At 38.7% G+C, this 14,595-nt stretch overlaps 1 protein-coding gene across 4 annotated transcripts in view; it reads left to right on the plus strand.

The window, feature by feature from the left end:
* The window catches only part of LOC129722420 (homeobox protein araucan), a 173,472-nt gene that overhangs the window by 98,981 nt on the left and 59,896 nt on the right, over positions 1-14,595 (plus strand). For all 4 annotated transcript variants that reach the window (XM_055675849.1, XM_055675851.1, XM_055675852.1 and 1 more), the window contains one exon: positions 10,476-10,853. In XM_055675849.1, coding sequence (XP_055531824.1) covers positions 10,476-10,853 — 378 coding nt within the window. The remainder of the gene's footprint in view (positions 1-10,475; positions 10,854-14,595) is intronic.

Below are 14,595 nucleotides of genomic sequence, written 5' to 3' on the forward strand. Positions count from 1 at the left end.
GCGTCGTTGGTAATTTTTACAACCCTATTAAGGTTGCATGCTGCTAGAGCGAACGAGGGGAGTATGGAGTAAGATAAACTGCAAAAAAGTAACATTTAGCGGTGGATGGAAGTGATGTGCGGAAGGATCCTTATGAATCGTTGGACAAAATCGATGGCTATTGAGCATAAGTGTGACTGGTGTCTGCAAGAAATATACCATGGCAAAAAAGCGAAAGATGATAACCAACTTCGAGAATGAGACGAGCTGAAAAATATGAATAAAACAAATATGAATTCGTCTCATGAATTAATAATTCATAACGTTATAAAAATGTTGAAGTGGATGTCAATAATTTATAAAGTAACATTTTTCTCTTTATTGCACGATGTTAAGATCTCCTTGTAGAAGAAGTTTTATTGTTTAACTTAATGATTTTATATCCATACCTTGTTTGGATTTGCTGTGCCAGTACTATACTGGAGGCAAAAAGTGGTATGATTCTCGTTGGAATGCCGTGATTATGTTTAGCACAACAGAGTTCAGCGCCACGCCAGAAGCGCCAAAAGCAATGTTCGCTGCTGAATTTTTCAACACAAATTTACCTTAGTTCCAAGGCAGTTTTTATTCATAGTTTAAGAACTTATGTATCGAAGTAAAAATAGTGTGTTAATACACAATAGAAAAATGTTATTCGAGCGGTAGTACAAAATCCAGTTTCACAGAGCCACATGCGCGAACAAGAAAGAAAGAAATGTGTTGGATTTTTTTTTTGGTTATTCATTTGTCTCTAGAGAGCCTCCGTCGTAATCGAAGACGTGAAAGCAAAGCAGGAAACGATGCTCAAAATGTCATTACATGTGGATGAGATATCGGTCTCGTCAGATTGGAAATCGATTTTGCACACAGATTTTACGCCCTCCCTTGTGACCACTCACCGGAACATATGTGATTGTTTGTTTTGTGAAGGCTATAAACAAGTAGCATAACAAAGAGATACGAGTGGTGGAAGAGTTGGTATCGAAATAAAGACGTGAGCTGACAGAACGAAATTGAGTCAGTGGAAAACGTTTATTTGGCTAATATAAGAGATTTGAATTGTTTTATTCATACGTCAATAAATGCAGGTGTTATTGTGGTACACTTTCCGAGTGCTGCTATTTCAGATGCGTGCCTTTGCCCTAAAGGGTTGTTTATTTCGTAAAGGTGTTACCCATCCTGCCAGTAATAATTCTTAGCAGTCCGGCGCTCTTTCATTGGAAGGATCAAACAGCCGAGGCGCCTTTAATTTAACTTGCAATATACCACACGCATACACTCGAAAGAAGAAATCCATTCAAACTAAGGGAGATCGGCCGAACCGAGCCTGCAACATGATGAATTATCCATTTGTCGATAGTAATATTTATATCTCAATTAATGTAATTTATTATTTATTATGATTTATCCACGACGAGGGTGCAAGGCAAGCGATCGGAAGAGGCTAAGGTGAGAAAACAACTGACAAGACGGCCTGAATGAGGATACTGGACCGGTAAGCGGCCCAGCAAGTAAGTGGACTGGCTACTTTGCTTCTAGTCGAAAGGGTTCGCGAGCAGATTGATCGAAACTAGCCCCAGGACCGAGAAGCTTTTTGATCGGTGCCCATAAATTCAGTCGCAGTTAGCAAGATTCGCTTACCGTAATGGCCCACTCGAGAAAACGTCGACGGCGAGCGAAAATCGCCGCCGGGTGCGATGGTAGTAATAATAATATTCGCCGAAATTTATTGTTGTTGTTATGTACGGTTTCAGTCGAAAATACTATTATGAACGACGACGGCAGCGAAAAATTATGTAAATATTTATGGAAATATTATTTAAATTTTTTAGTTGCAGAGGCACATGTTATTCGGGTGCCAGACATTTTTTTGAAGTTCGGAATGATTTTGAGCGTTAATCGATCAAATCTGCACTACAATATAAGCAAACGCTTCGGTTGATTCCCTGAATGAGGTCCAAAGAGGATAAATTTAGCTGGAACCGATTATTGTTGAAATTTTTGACCCTTATTAATTAAATTTGACGACCATGCATAGCTTACGAATAGCAATAATCCTTCCGAAATGAGATGTTAGGCGGGTGATAAACAGTCGAACTACAGACTTCAAGCGAATATCCTTTAGGATATTCTCGATACAAGAATATACAAGACTTAATTCATTCAAATTTCCGAACGGTCACAATACAACCAGTTTGAGCTTGAGAAGCGTTAATATGTTCAGTTCAGAGATAACGCGGAGTTTGTAGGCAAAAAAAAAACGGTCTGTCTTCAAAAGCAGTGAAACGATGTAGGGAGAAATAAGAAGAAGTAGCAAGGGGCTACACGGCAGATGATAAATCATTCTCTTGTCCTGTGGAACCTGTCTGCGAATCCAGAGCATAATGTCGCAGCGCTTTCATAAACGTAAACCTAAAGATGAAGAAAAACATTAATGTATCGCCCCAATGCGAGATGAAAAATACTTATAAAACTTTCATCACATCAAAAAATGATATCATTATCATTGAATGTTATCAAAATATTTCAATAAATTGTCAATAAATCGATTTATCTCAACAAATTTATCTTACATTTATAATGTATGACAGTAAGTTGGAGTCGTTCTGATTTATTTCCTCCCATCCACGGTGCTGTTGCGAACGTTTTCTTTTTTCTTGCACACATTTAGGCTAACTTGATGCGTGAAGTTGACGATCCACTGTATCCTCAGCGATCGTCACACGCACTGTGCTGTGCGCCGTCATTGGCCGGTCACTCGATGGGCCAAAGTGATATGCTGTCGCATCGATCACAGTGAGCCAACGAGAAAAAAAAACAGCGTAAAACTGGACCAGAAAATGATATGTGTTCTAGACATCTTTGGTAGGAGTACATAATAGCCGTACTTCCACATCTCGTGGAGATATGAGCTGATAACATTGCGATGCTCCGCAGAAAGTGTATTTTTATTCATAAAAGTGATTTCTTGCTCGATGGCTTTGCTACAGCGTGGAACACTAATACTACCGGTTTGTTACTGAATCACTGGATCCTGACCGAACGAAAAAAGGCGGTAAAGGCCTAGAGCGCGCTTTGAAGCCTTCATGATGTTTTTTACCAGATTCAGTCCGGGCAACTACCTGATGTACACTCTTACGCTCAACTGCTGCGTTTTTCGTTTAAATCTACCCGTAAGAATAATTACAACCATGCTTTTCTCAAGAAAACTCATTTCTTTGTGGCGTACCTTTGCGTTTGTTTAGCACTTTCGGAAAACCTTTTTTATTCAAATTTAATTGAACGAATATTTCATGGCTACTTGAATTAAGATACAATTTTTTTGCCGGTTTTCTCGGGAACAAAAACTTGAAAAAGTTGGCAATATTCCAAGATGAGTGATCGCATCTTTTCAACCAAATACAGAATGCGCTGAAGTTTCTGAAAGTAGCCCCAGGGTTCAAAGGCATATGCGATAGTTATTATCATCATCGTTATGTTTATGATGATATTATGAAACTCTTTAGCCGTGAACGATTACTGTTATTCTTACAATTTTATTGTACGGTTTGAAGCGAGTGGTGCAAGGTGAAAATTTGCGATGCAAATTACCGACAATTTTGGGTGCTGAGGATTATGTTCTTCAAAAAATATGTGTGGTTTTCATATTTTGTTGGTTGTTGGTAGGCTGATAAAATTTTGTAATAGTTCAAAGTGGCATTTCGGGTTACTTCTAAAGCTTTTTTCAGTTATATTTTGAGTTTCCTTTTTAGCCTGGAATTCTGATCACTATTTCGTCCTGGAAACGACGATGGACGTGGCATGCCAACGGCAATGATTGATTGTTCACAACTCTGAAGAAACGTAAGAGCACGAACTTCCCACGGACGGACAAACGATATATTTCGAAGCAAAAAAAAAATAATCAAGGGGTGTTTTTGACATGTTGTCACCATATCGTGTGGCATTTAGCGCTTATTTCCAGCTTTCTTCGCTCGCACTCAAAGCTAATTACTCTCCGAATTGTAAGGCGCGGAAGTAAACCCCGCCCGCTGCAGGAGTGACTGCGGCAGCGTAAACGAAATTTTGTGGGCGACTATCTAAATTATTTATGATGGAAGGTGCCTCCAAGAGTGCGGAAGACTAGCCCGACGAACACCGTTTGCTTTGATTTAGCGCGCTTGTTGTGCTTCTGAACTCACAGGGGGCTGTAGTCGGGTTATAAAGATAAAAACAATTATTGTGCGGTAATTTTGTCCATGCATTACTAGAACGAACAAACAGTAGAGGCAATTAAAGAATACGTCAATTGTATGTGTACCAATAGAGGAGCATATTTACTGATTGGCTCATTAGGAGACAGTAATGATCATTGCTCTACTTTCAATAATAATCATTTCACGTGATTAGGGCAGAGTGAACGGGGATCGGAACTAGTACTTGAGACTAGCTTAATAATGATGAGCTATTAAACGTACTAAACAGTTTCAAAGTGGATATGACAGATCCTTCTGTTGGTTTTGGCCTTGTCGGCAATAAATCATAAAACGCAATCATATAAAAGCAGTAAAAGCTGAGGTTCATTAAATACAGCCCTAACAATAGTCGTCATCATTTAGGGTGATGAGGGAAAAGTAAATATTTAGAATTCGTTTGTTTAATTGAACCAAACAGAGATATTAAATGCAAATAACAGCAGAAAACCTATTGAACGCAAACAATGGAGAAAAATATTCGGGTGATAATTTATAGTGTGCCGTCGCTTTCAATTCATTCAGATCCGAGAAAAATTTGATAGTGTTGAATTTGTTCTGCGGTGCATGAATGAAAAAAAAGTGAATTGACCCATCTAGCGATATAATTTGGCCTTTCTCATACGAATTTCAATTTTACCCTAAATGTTCTGATGCCTTTTCAATATAATTACTGGAATGTTTAGAGAGTGTAAATCGATATTATGCGTTAGAAACGTTCTCGCGATAACGTACTGTTAATCGTGGATTCGTATCTCGCCTGCAAGAGACCGTTAGTGTCAGTAGGATCGTGGAAGTAACCTTGCAATTATTTGATGATTCGATAGTTAGTTGCTAAGTCTATGTCCAAAAACAGTTCTACAAACTCTGAAATATAAATGCCCAGTTCTAATAATTCGTTTTAATAAAAAAAATATTGGTTTGTTTCAGGTTCTTTCCAGTATCAATTTAAATTTAGCTTCTAAAATTTTGAGAGGCACAACCCGAAAGTTGTGGAGCCCCGCTAAAATAAAAAGAAAAATAAATCAAAACAATTGTTGTTGCGGTGCGAAAACTCGGAGAATGTTTTTTGAAATATGTTTTTTTTCTGTTGATCATATCATATTGTACAAAAAATCAACTCTCAAAAATACATGATTTTGTATGTGGTAGTATTTAACCTGACATCAATATTGTCTTATTGAATAAATAGAAAATTACAAATATGTTGTATTACGAATAACGAAAAAATCCTTTGCCAGCTTAGAACAAGCCGAGCAGAGTCAACTTTGAAGCTTCACGACGAGCATCGTCTGTCGAATTTTGCGTTTTTTCGATTCCGCCAAGGAAGGTGATGCAGGGCCAGCCGGATACAAAATGCGATAAACGAAGCAAAATCGGGTTTTTATCATTACGGAGCATTTCGGTACACTGATGATCAATTTGTTGCGAAAGCACTAGTAGACTAGAAACAGATTCAGCAGGTTTTGCGAATAGTTGCAGTCTTCAATTGAACGTACCGTCAAACCTATTTTCAGGTCATAAGCGTAAATGAGTTTGCAACCAAAACCCAATGTTGAAGTTACTACGTTGAAAAATATTGTAAACAACAGTGGGCTCAAGTTACTCCCTTGTGGCACTTTCACGAAGGCTACGATCCATTTACAGCAAAATCGGATTCCAACGCACCGCACCAGCAATACATATCGAATGTTGAATTAGGCTTTATATAAGGCTCATGTCGTGAGAATTCAGATTAATCGTCGATGTAATCCGAAAAGTTTCCGAAAGCTTATCAACAGTAGAAGGAATAGTTTTACTGCAGAGATTTTAAGGCTGTCAAAATCTGAAAATCACGAAACTCTATTATCTTTGAGATTACGTAAACAATTTGAAGAGAAATATTGTCAAAAGAATAGGCTGCTTTGAAGTAATAAGTTATAGAGATTAAACTTTTGGTTCGAAACCTACAGAGAAAGACAGGTCAAAAACCAGTTGAAAATCATTCTTCAAAGACTGGAACGCGCAAAAGTTGGTCGACAAAGAAATCGTTTCTTTCAGTCAAAATTCATGAAACAAAAAACTTCCTATGTTTATTTTGGTAGTTTAACTCACATATTTAAAGGTAAAAATGTACGTTTATTATTTTGGTTTGCCAAATCCAAACTGCCGTACCTTCCGCATAACCCCTTTCATTAAATTTTGTACAGTGGTCTTATCGACTTTATTCGTCGCCAATCGCCAGCTTGATTTATTCTGCTGCTTGTTTTCGATGGATTTATTTTTTTTTTTTTTGATATTTCGTGTGATCAATTCTCAACACTGTTCGAAAGGGCAGAAATCAAGGCTGTCAGGAGGGTTGTGGTCGTAGAGAACCACAACCACGTTGTTCGATTCGTACCACTCGATCGCCTTTTTCTCATAGTGGCAGTTTGCCAAGTCCGACCATAACAGCACAGGCGTGTTATGTTGTTCTAGAACTGGTAGCAGCCGATTTTCCAGGCACTCCTGGACGTAGATCTCTTGATTGACGGTTTCATAGTGATGGAAATGCCGCTTTTTAGACAACACGTGCATATGGCCTGCCAAACGAGGTATTTTTTCAAGAACTTCAATAGTTTTACGGTTTTTTAAAATATAGGCCACCTCCCCTTTTCCTGATACGGTATAAAATTCCTGTCCCGGAAGCTGCTCGAAATCAACCTTCACATAAGTTTCGTCACCCACGGTCGAACTTTGTTAGCAGATTACAGTTTTCCGGACCACCGCTTTGCCGAGGTGTTTTCATCGTAATCTGAGTTCGCAACCTTCACCGCCTTAAACGTCGACAACCCGGCTCGTTTCTTGGCCCGCTGCACATTAATATGGGAGACAATGAGCTTGCCAGTGACGTACCTGATGGAGAGGTTAGGATACCGCCTATAATTCGCTACCACCTTCTTCATCGTTGTTGCCACGTCCGAATTACGATTACCACCGCTTCCAGGCTTCCTGACGATTGACAGACGCTCCATGAACACTTTTGAAATACATGTTATGGTCGATTTGGCCACATCCAGCAATTTCGCCAATTTGGCGTGCGAGAACGTCGGATTCTCTTACTGCGCGAGCAAAATTTTGACACGCTGTTCCTCTTGCTTGGACGCCATTTTGAAAACTGGAGAGCAAAAACTGGTGAAAACTCATTTTAGCAACTATTGTATATACAATCAACTTCCAAATGCAACATTTCATGGTTTTTTTCATGCATTTTCAACAGAAATACACCAATTTGAAGTCGACCGATTTTTGCGCGTTTTAGTCTTTATATGAGGAGTATTCAAAGGCCAAACCACACCGCTAAGTGGATTAATTCGTGTTTATTTTTATTTCATTTTGTTTTTAATTGTTTTGATTTGTTTTGAATAAAAAACTTTAAGCATCGGCCTCCCACCTGGTCTCGAGGTACGATGTTGGTTTAATAAGCCAGTCTTCGCATGTTCGAGTCCCAGTTCGGGAAAGATGGTTAGTATGAAAAAGATGGTAGCGCACTAGTTGATTGCAAAGTCTGTGTCCAATGAACAAAAATGCCATGGTCCGATAGCGAAATGTTAGTACAAGATTATAAACATAAATAAATAAATAACAAGAAAATAAATAAATCAGTTTGATAAAAACAAAAAAAAACAACTATAGCAGCACAATATCAATATGCTTTTTACCATCGGTTTGCCGCCAATATGGTTCAAATCGTGGAAATTAGTCCTCAAGACTTCCTAAAGCTGTAGCTTTCCTAGTGCCTTGTTCTGCCAATTGCCGAAACATGAAAAAACGTCAACATCTTGGGAGGATTTCTCCTAAATGGGTCCTTCCCTCTGTTTTACTTTTGTTTGTTTGTTGTTTGGTTAAATTCTAATTACAAATTTCAACTAATTGTCCTGCGCCGCCAGCCAGTGGTGGTCATGCTTGGTGTGTGTTCCGCCATACCAAATTGATTTGCATTTTAATTAGCACTTTTTTCGCCTACTCCATAGGCCGCGAGGATTCTGCGACGGTGCCAGAGCTTTGTTCGTTCGTTCCGCGTGATTTACCGGCGTGTCTTCCATCAGAATCACTACAACTGGAAGCTGGGTGGGAGGAAGAAAAACGGTTTCAAAGTACAGAAGCTTTTCGTTTTTACAGCCGGAACAACAGCCACCCGTGCAATCTTCAGATATTTGACTCCGGCTAGTGGAATGATTTGCCCAGTCGGAACAAATTCTTTAATGTGCGGTGAAATAACACTCTGTTTGCTCTTTTCATAATAGTAGCGGTTTGTATACAGACGCGAGAATACTTTACTGCATCAAGAGACGCGAGGGAGGAGTGTGGTCCAAGGTTGCGAATGTGGGCTAACATAACTATTCCATTTTCAATAATCGTTTGCAGGAATCATGTTCCTCTCACTTTCGAGCATTTTCTAGTTTTAGCTTTACTGCTCTCTGTACGAGGTTCAAGTAGAAACGAATCCATGCTTAATTAGCACTAAAATAAGTAACAATAATTTGCCGTTCTATTGGCGTTAATTTATTGCATGATGTAGCAAACGGCGAGAGCTTCTCTATCTCCTCGAATAGCACAACTGAAACAGGTGCGGATTTAGGTCGAATCCTTCTGGGCTCGTTCCGTTAGTTTTGCATCAGCTCTGTTGACTGCCTCTCTACAACATAGCATGATATAAAACAAATAAGGCGAAGAGGTGTGGTGCAATTACGATCCTTTTTTGCGCGATCGATTTCCTGACGCGAGCAAAATTAAATAGAGTTTATATATACAATTCTATAAGTGAGTTTCTATGTACCGATATGCTGTACTATTGAATAGTGAACTCAGAATGCAACTGTGCACTCTCTACAAATTCAGTAAGGTTCGCTCGCTTTATGAGAAACGATGCTGAGCAAATTATTTGTCTAAATTTAAAAATAGCATTCCTTTACAGATCTCATGGTCTATTCTCAACTTTAATCCTATCATTAGCTACTAGATCATAGGTGTAATATTTCTCCAGAATGCTGACGGTCGTTGTTCCACCTTTTTTGGTATTGTGTAGATTATGTAAGAATGTTCGCTCACTGGAAGCGACGTTTTCGAACATAATTAAAAGCTATTAAGCATCTGATGTGACACGTACGAGAATAGAATTAAATGTTAATCTCATCATTCTTGCTTCCTCGTATGCGCACTAAACGGATCTTGAGAGAAAGAATTATGGAGCGTAATAAGGAGCTTGTTGCTGCTCGTGATTCTCTTATTATGCGAAACATAAGTAGCTTTATCATCTGCTTAAAAAATGAAGTAGAAGGCAAATATCAATGCCTGTCTCAGGTCAGGTCTTGTGTGGCTGTTATGACAGAAAGTTACGGCATTTTTCAGTCACAATGCTCGTACGCTCATCCCACTAATCGTGAAAACGAAAATCCTTTAATCTCATTTAACTGTAAATTAACATATTATATGACAAATATTAAAATCAAATTGACTATACATTCTATCATCGGGTAATTTGATACCTTTGTACATTGTCATCTCTGCCGAGAAGGGGGAACGTTCTGCTTCGGTTGTCCCATGGCTGTCGGTCTGCTGTCATTGCCTTTCAAGTCTCTGTCCCACTCACTCACTCTTGTTCATTTTTTTTCGGGTTTTGTCGATTGTATCCATCGACCGCTTTTCCGGGGGATAGAAGAACAAACGTAAATAATGAACACCGTCTCTCTTCGGTGCGCGCAGTGTTTGTACCCAGATTACGATGAAGGCGGTGGACAGGAGTCCAGGAAGGTCAAACCTCGGAGATGCCGGTTGACTCTTCAAAAAATCGACCATTAGATTCATTATTTATTTAGCCTGTTGCGGCGGTTGTCAGATGCTTTTTTTTCTTCTTTTGTTTTTTCTCATTTATTCGGTGTTTTGGGGGAATAGAGAAGAGAATCGATAGTAATTTGGATGAGTGGAGACAACTTGTCAATGCTGGCGATGATGACGATGATGACTATTATGGTGGTGTTGAAAGATGAAAAGACAATATTTGAGGATATATTAACACTTGAAACGATTGTTACGGCTCAATGAGCAGACAGAGAGGCATGGGAATGGCAGGCGTGATTACGAAGGCGGGTCAAGCAAGTGGCATAATGCGAATTCGTGGGCATGACGGCGATAAATATTTCAATTCGGGACCGTGGTTGCAAACAGATTATTAAACAAACTCTTTCACTCTCTCTTTCTTTTCAGTTGTTGGTTGGTGGTGGACAGACGACAACAGCTAGTTCACAATCACCAATCTCGGCCACAAATGCTCCGTCACTGAGCCCGGGAGGGTCGGCAACAGGCGCGCCGTCAGGTGCCTTAAGCCCCGGGGCTGTCTCACAAACCTCAAACAATGCGCCACCGGCAACTTCCTGCTGTGAAAATGGCAGGCCAATTATGACTGATCCTGTATCAGGACAAACTGTATGCTCCTGCCAATATGATTCAGCTCGGTTAGCGCTGTCCAGTTACTCCCGAATACCAACTGGCAGTGTTGGAGTCTACGGAACACCTTATCCCTCAACCGAGCAGAACCCGTATCCAAGCATCGGCGTAGATAGTTCAGCATTTTATTCACCTCTTGTAAGTATTTTTAACAGCGAAAACAACATACGACCCATACAAAAGCATAGTCTCCTTGAGTAAACTTTTTCGCGGACATTGCAGTTTGCTCAATAGTACCCTTAGCTTGAAAATATAACTCAGTAGCGTGAACGATGCACCCAACATCACCAAACAGGTTTAATAAGATAGTGCCACTATGTTATTGTCATTTTTCTTCATGAGAGATTGATCAGTACAAATATGAAGAAATGTACATTATCATGATATACGTTTGTAGATGTTTAATATTTGGTAAATCGCCATACTTCGTGAAGAATTTTATTTCCGTTTAGATCTGAATATAACTATAGTTTAGAAAGTTTTTATGTTTGTGGTGATAACCACAATCAATCAAATATTTTATAAATATCAAAAAAAAGTACTTCCATGAATTCAAACCATTACTTGGTTGCCATTATTACCCTGTCAAACTGCACGCAACGTGTTGAATATTTCGCCTCTCTGCGGTCTTCGAAAAGAGTGCTCTTAGAAATCCCATTTCGTATGCAGTGCACGGATTCGCGCTACGAACATGAATGCCGGAGGGAAATAGTCTGATCCGTTTTCCTTTAATCAGAGTGTTTCAGGAACGATACTGATGATGGGAATAAAAGTGACTGGGTAAGTTAATTTCAGCTTCTACTGCAGCCACTTCTCTTCCTGTCTTTCTGGACACCACCGTTCTACCATTTTCATTAGCTAGCACACGATAAAACGTGTTGCAAAATAGAAGAAACTGTATTAAACCACTGCTCGTTCCACTCTCCCATTAATTTATCACACACAGCATCATCATCATGATTCATTTGGGATACGCACTCGTCTTACGGTGTGTTGCGGTTATTTTCGCCACAAATCCGGCCTGGCACCCAGTTCGAAAAGGGAATAAAAATCGATACTTGCTCGGCTGTATAGATGTGTAGAATGGTTGACATGGCCGACGAATTTGTAGAACATTAATGGTATGAGCGTTGTCTGAGAAGAGAGGATTAGTACTGATAAATATACTCCATTTTCGACCAACCCTTACTCGTACGAGAGTGCACTCTGGTTGTTGCCATCACTTAGTATCACTAGCAAAATGTTATAGGTGATATTCAGTGAGAAACTAATTGTAGCAATTTGCGATCTACTTTTTTTTGAAAAGCCTAAATAAAATGTTAGATCGTAAGGATAAGATAGAACACATTGAAAAATGAAGCACACATTGAAATGAAAGCACACATTGAAACTCGACATTAGCGAAAATACAACAAATTTGGCAAAATTTCACAACGATCTAGGATTAGAAAATAATTCATTCATATGCCTAAAAAGATGCATATTTTCACAATTGAAGAGTCCTCTGCTTGAAGGTAAAAACAGATATCTACAGCTCCTCTTTTGCTTAAATTATTACTAACAGTTTCAGCTTGAGACACATTCAATGCCAACGAATAGCGTAGCATAGCATTATTGATCGCCCGGGAGTTGCCCGCGGTTGATCAAAATCAGACGAAATTGCACAAAAAGAACTGGGAATATCAAACTCGGGCCCATCCCGAACAACATTCGCAACTCTAGGCTCACGGTATTGCATATTTTCATTTCAAGTAAACACTGGGGAACGAAACAGTGGTGTTTCCAATTAGACATTTGATGTTGACGGGTGAGATTCTTATTATGTGTGAATAAGGGGACAGAAATGATCAATACAAATGCAACGAGTGAAGTTTTGCTAACACATGCATTGCGGTTCTTGGCTGGATGTTCTTCTGCAGAAACACATAAAAGCGTGTGGCCGTCAAAATTTTTGTTACTTGTTGGTTATTACTCTTTGTGTATAATGCGCGGTCTAATACACAATGAGTAATAAAAAGTTGCACCAAAGTAACAAAATGTTCCCCGTTTGTGTTGGGTGTACAATGTCAAAATATTCATGTTTATATTTTGTTTGTCCAGGATTCATTTCATGTTAATGGCTTTGATCACCGTGTGATTCATTTGGTCGGATTTCATTTGAATTTTTATGAGCTTTTAGTTAAGTAAAGAACCAATCGAAGGGCACACTATGGAAAAATTTATTGATGGTCGAAAGAATAGAGATGGAAACGTAACAAATTGTGTGAATAGTTAATAAGAACCCACCGAAAGTTAATTGAAATCCAATCAAACAAAATTGTCTTAGTATAACATCATTTTTCAAAACTAGAAAAAATTTGAACGCAATATCAATACCCCAAAAATGTTTATAAAATTTATAGTGTAAAAGTTTCGTTTATATCACTATAAGTTGACAATCCGGTCGATACGCGAATGGTCTTTGCTAGTGCTACTGCTAGTTTTCTAATGTTCATGTATGGGAAGAGAGAGAATATCCGATTACACCAAGACAACTACTTAGTATAAAAAATGGGTACCAAGCATTAAAAATTGCCTATGTCCAAAAGCTAAAAAAAAAATCATAGAATTTTTTTTACAATCCCTATAGCATAGCAAAGCATAGCATATACATAATCTCATAATCTCTACTTACACAACAATTGCGAATATAGCATAAAAACCTCTTACTCGAACTCTACGCAACTTTTCGTCAATCTACCTTCGTACACAAATTCGAATCTGCCCATCTTTTTCACGGGCAGCTTTATTGGCTCATTCGTCTACCTGCCAGCGAACGGTGGTGGCGTTTCGAACGTATCTAATTTTATTTCTCATTCGGTGGCAGTGCTGATAAAAGTCATTTTCCCCAGCAAAATTCTTCGAAAATTACAGCCAATCATTTTCAATTTTCACTTCCAATGATCGCAGCACGCTTTCAGATACACTAGATTTTCGTCCCAGTAACGTGCTGTTATACTCAGATGAAATAGATCGCGCGCATCGTTCACGGTTACGGAATAAAATTTGACGACAAATCCAACCAAATGATCTTCACTTCAAAGCGAAAAAGAAAAACAAACAGTCTACTCAACCAAAATGAACCTCACCGAAACACTTTTTCACTGACACTGACCGATGCCTTGACAACTGATAAACTGATTTTGTTGTCTTGCTTCCATCGCATGAAATATAATGAGGTGTTTTGACAGTTCACTTCCATGCAAAAAGCGGGAAGGGAGAACTCTGAAAGGATTGTAAAAAAAATAACGTTTATGGATGCTTTTTTTCACTTTCACTCAAGAGTGTCAACAAATATCAACCCTGTTCTGTGGTTTTTCGCTCGTGGTTCAACTGACCTTGAAACAAAAAAAAATTTGGAAATATACAGGCTTACCAGACATACCATTTTGCACGAGACTAGGGATACCATCCGTCCTGATTTTGAGACCCATTTGGAGCGTCCTGATTTATTTATCATATTCTAGCATTTGTCCTGATTTTTCTAAATGATGCCGGATATTCAAAAAAGTAGCAAACTGTTCAGTACTTTCATTTTGACTCCGGGGAGAAATGAACTTATTTCGAACCAATTTGGTTGAATCTTGACGAGTTAAATTGTCTAGTCGTTGAAACCGTTAAACGTTTTTTGACAATTGTTAAGTTTATTTCAAACAGTTGACTAGTGTTGCATATTTTAAGGTATCTACTAACACTTAAAAAATCAAAGTTGCAAAATTGAATCGTTAGAAAAATACGTTAAACATGAGTCTTTTGGCGTATTTTGAAATGCAAATCTCAAATTACATGTTTTATTTATTATTACCACAAAAAATGACAATAGCTTCGATCAAATTTTTGC

This window comes from Wyeomyia smithii, chromosome 2 (genome assembly GCF_029784165.1).
Source record: "Wyeomyia smithii strain HCP4-BCI-WySm-NY-G18 chromosome 2, ASM2978416v1, whole genome shotgun sequence".
NCBI classification, from domain to species: domain Eukaryota; kingdom Metazoa; phylum Arthropoda; class Insecta; order Diptera; family Culicidae; genus Wyeomyia; species Wyeomyia smithii.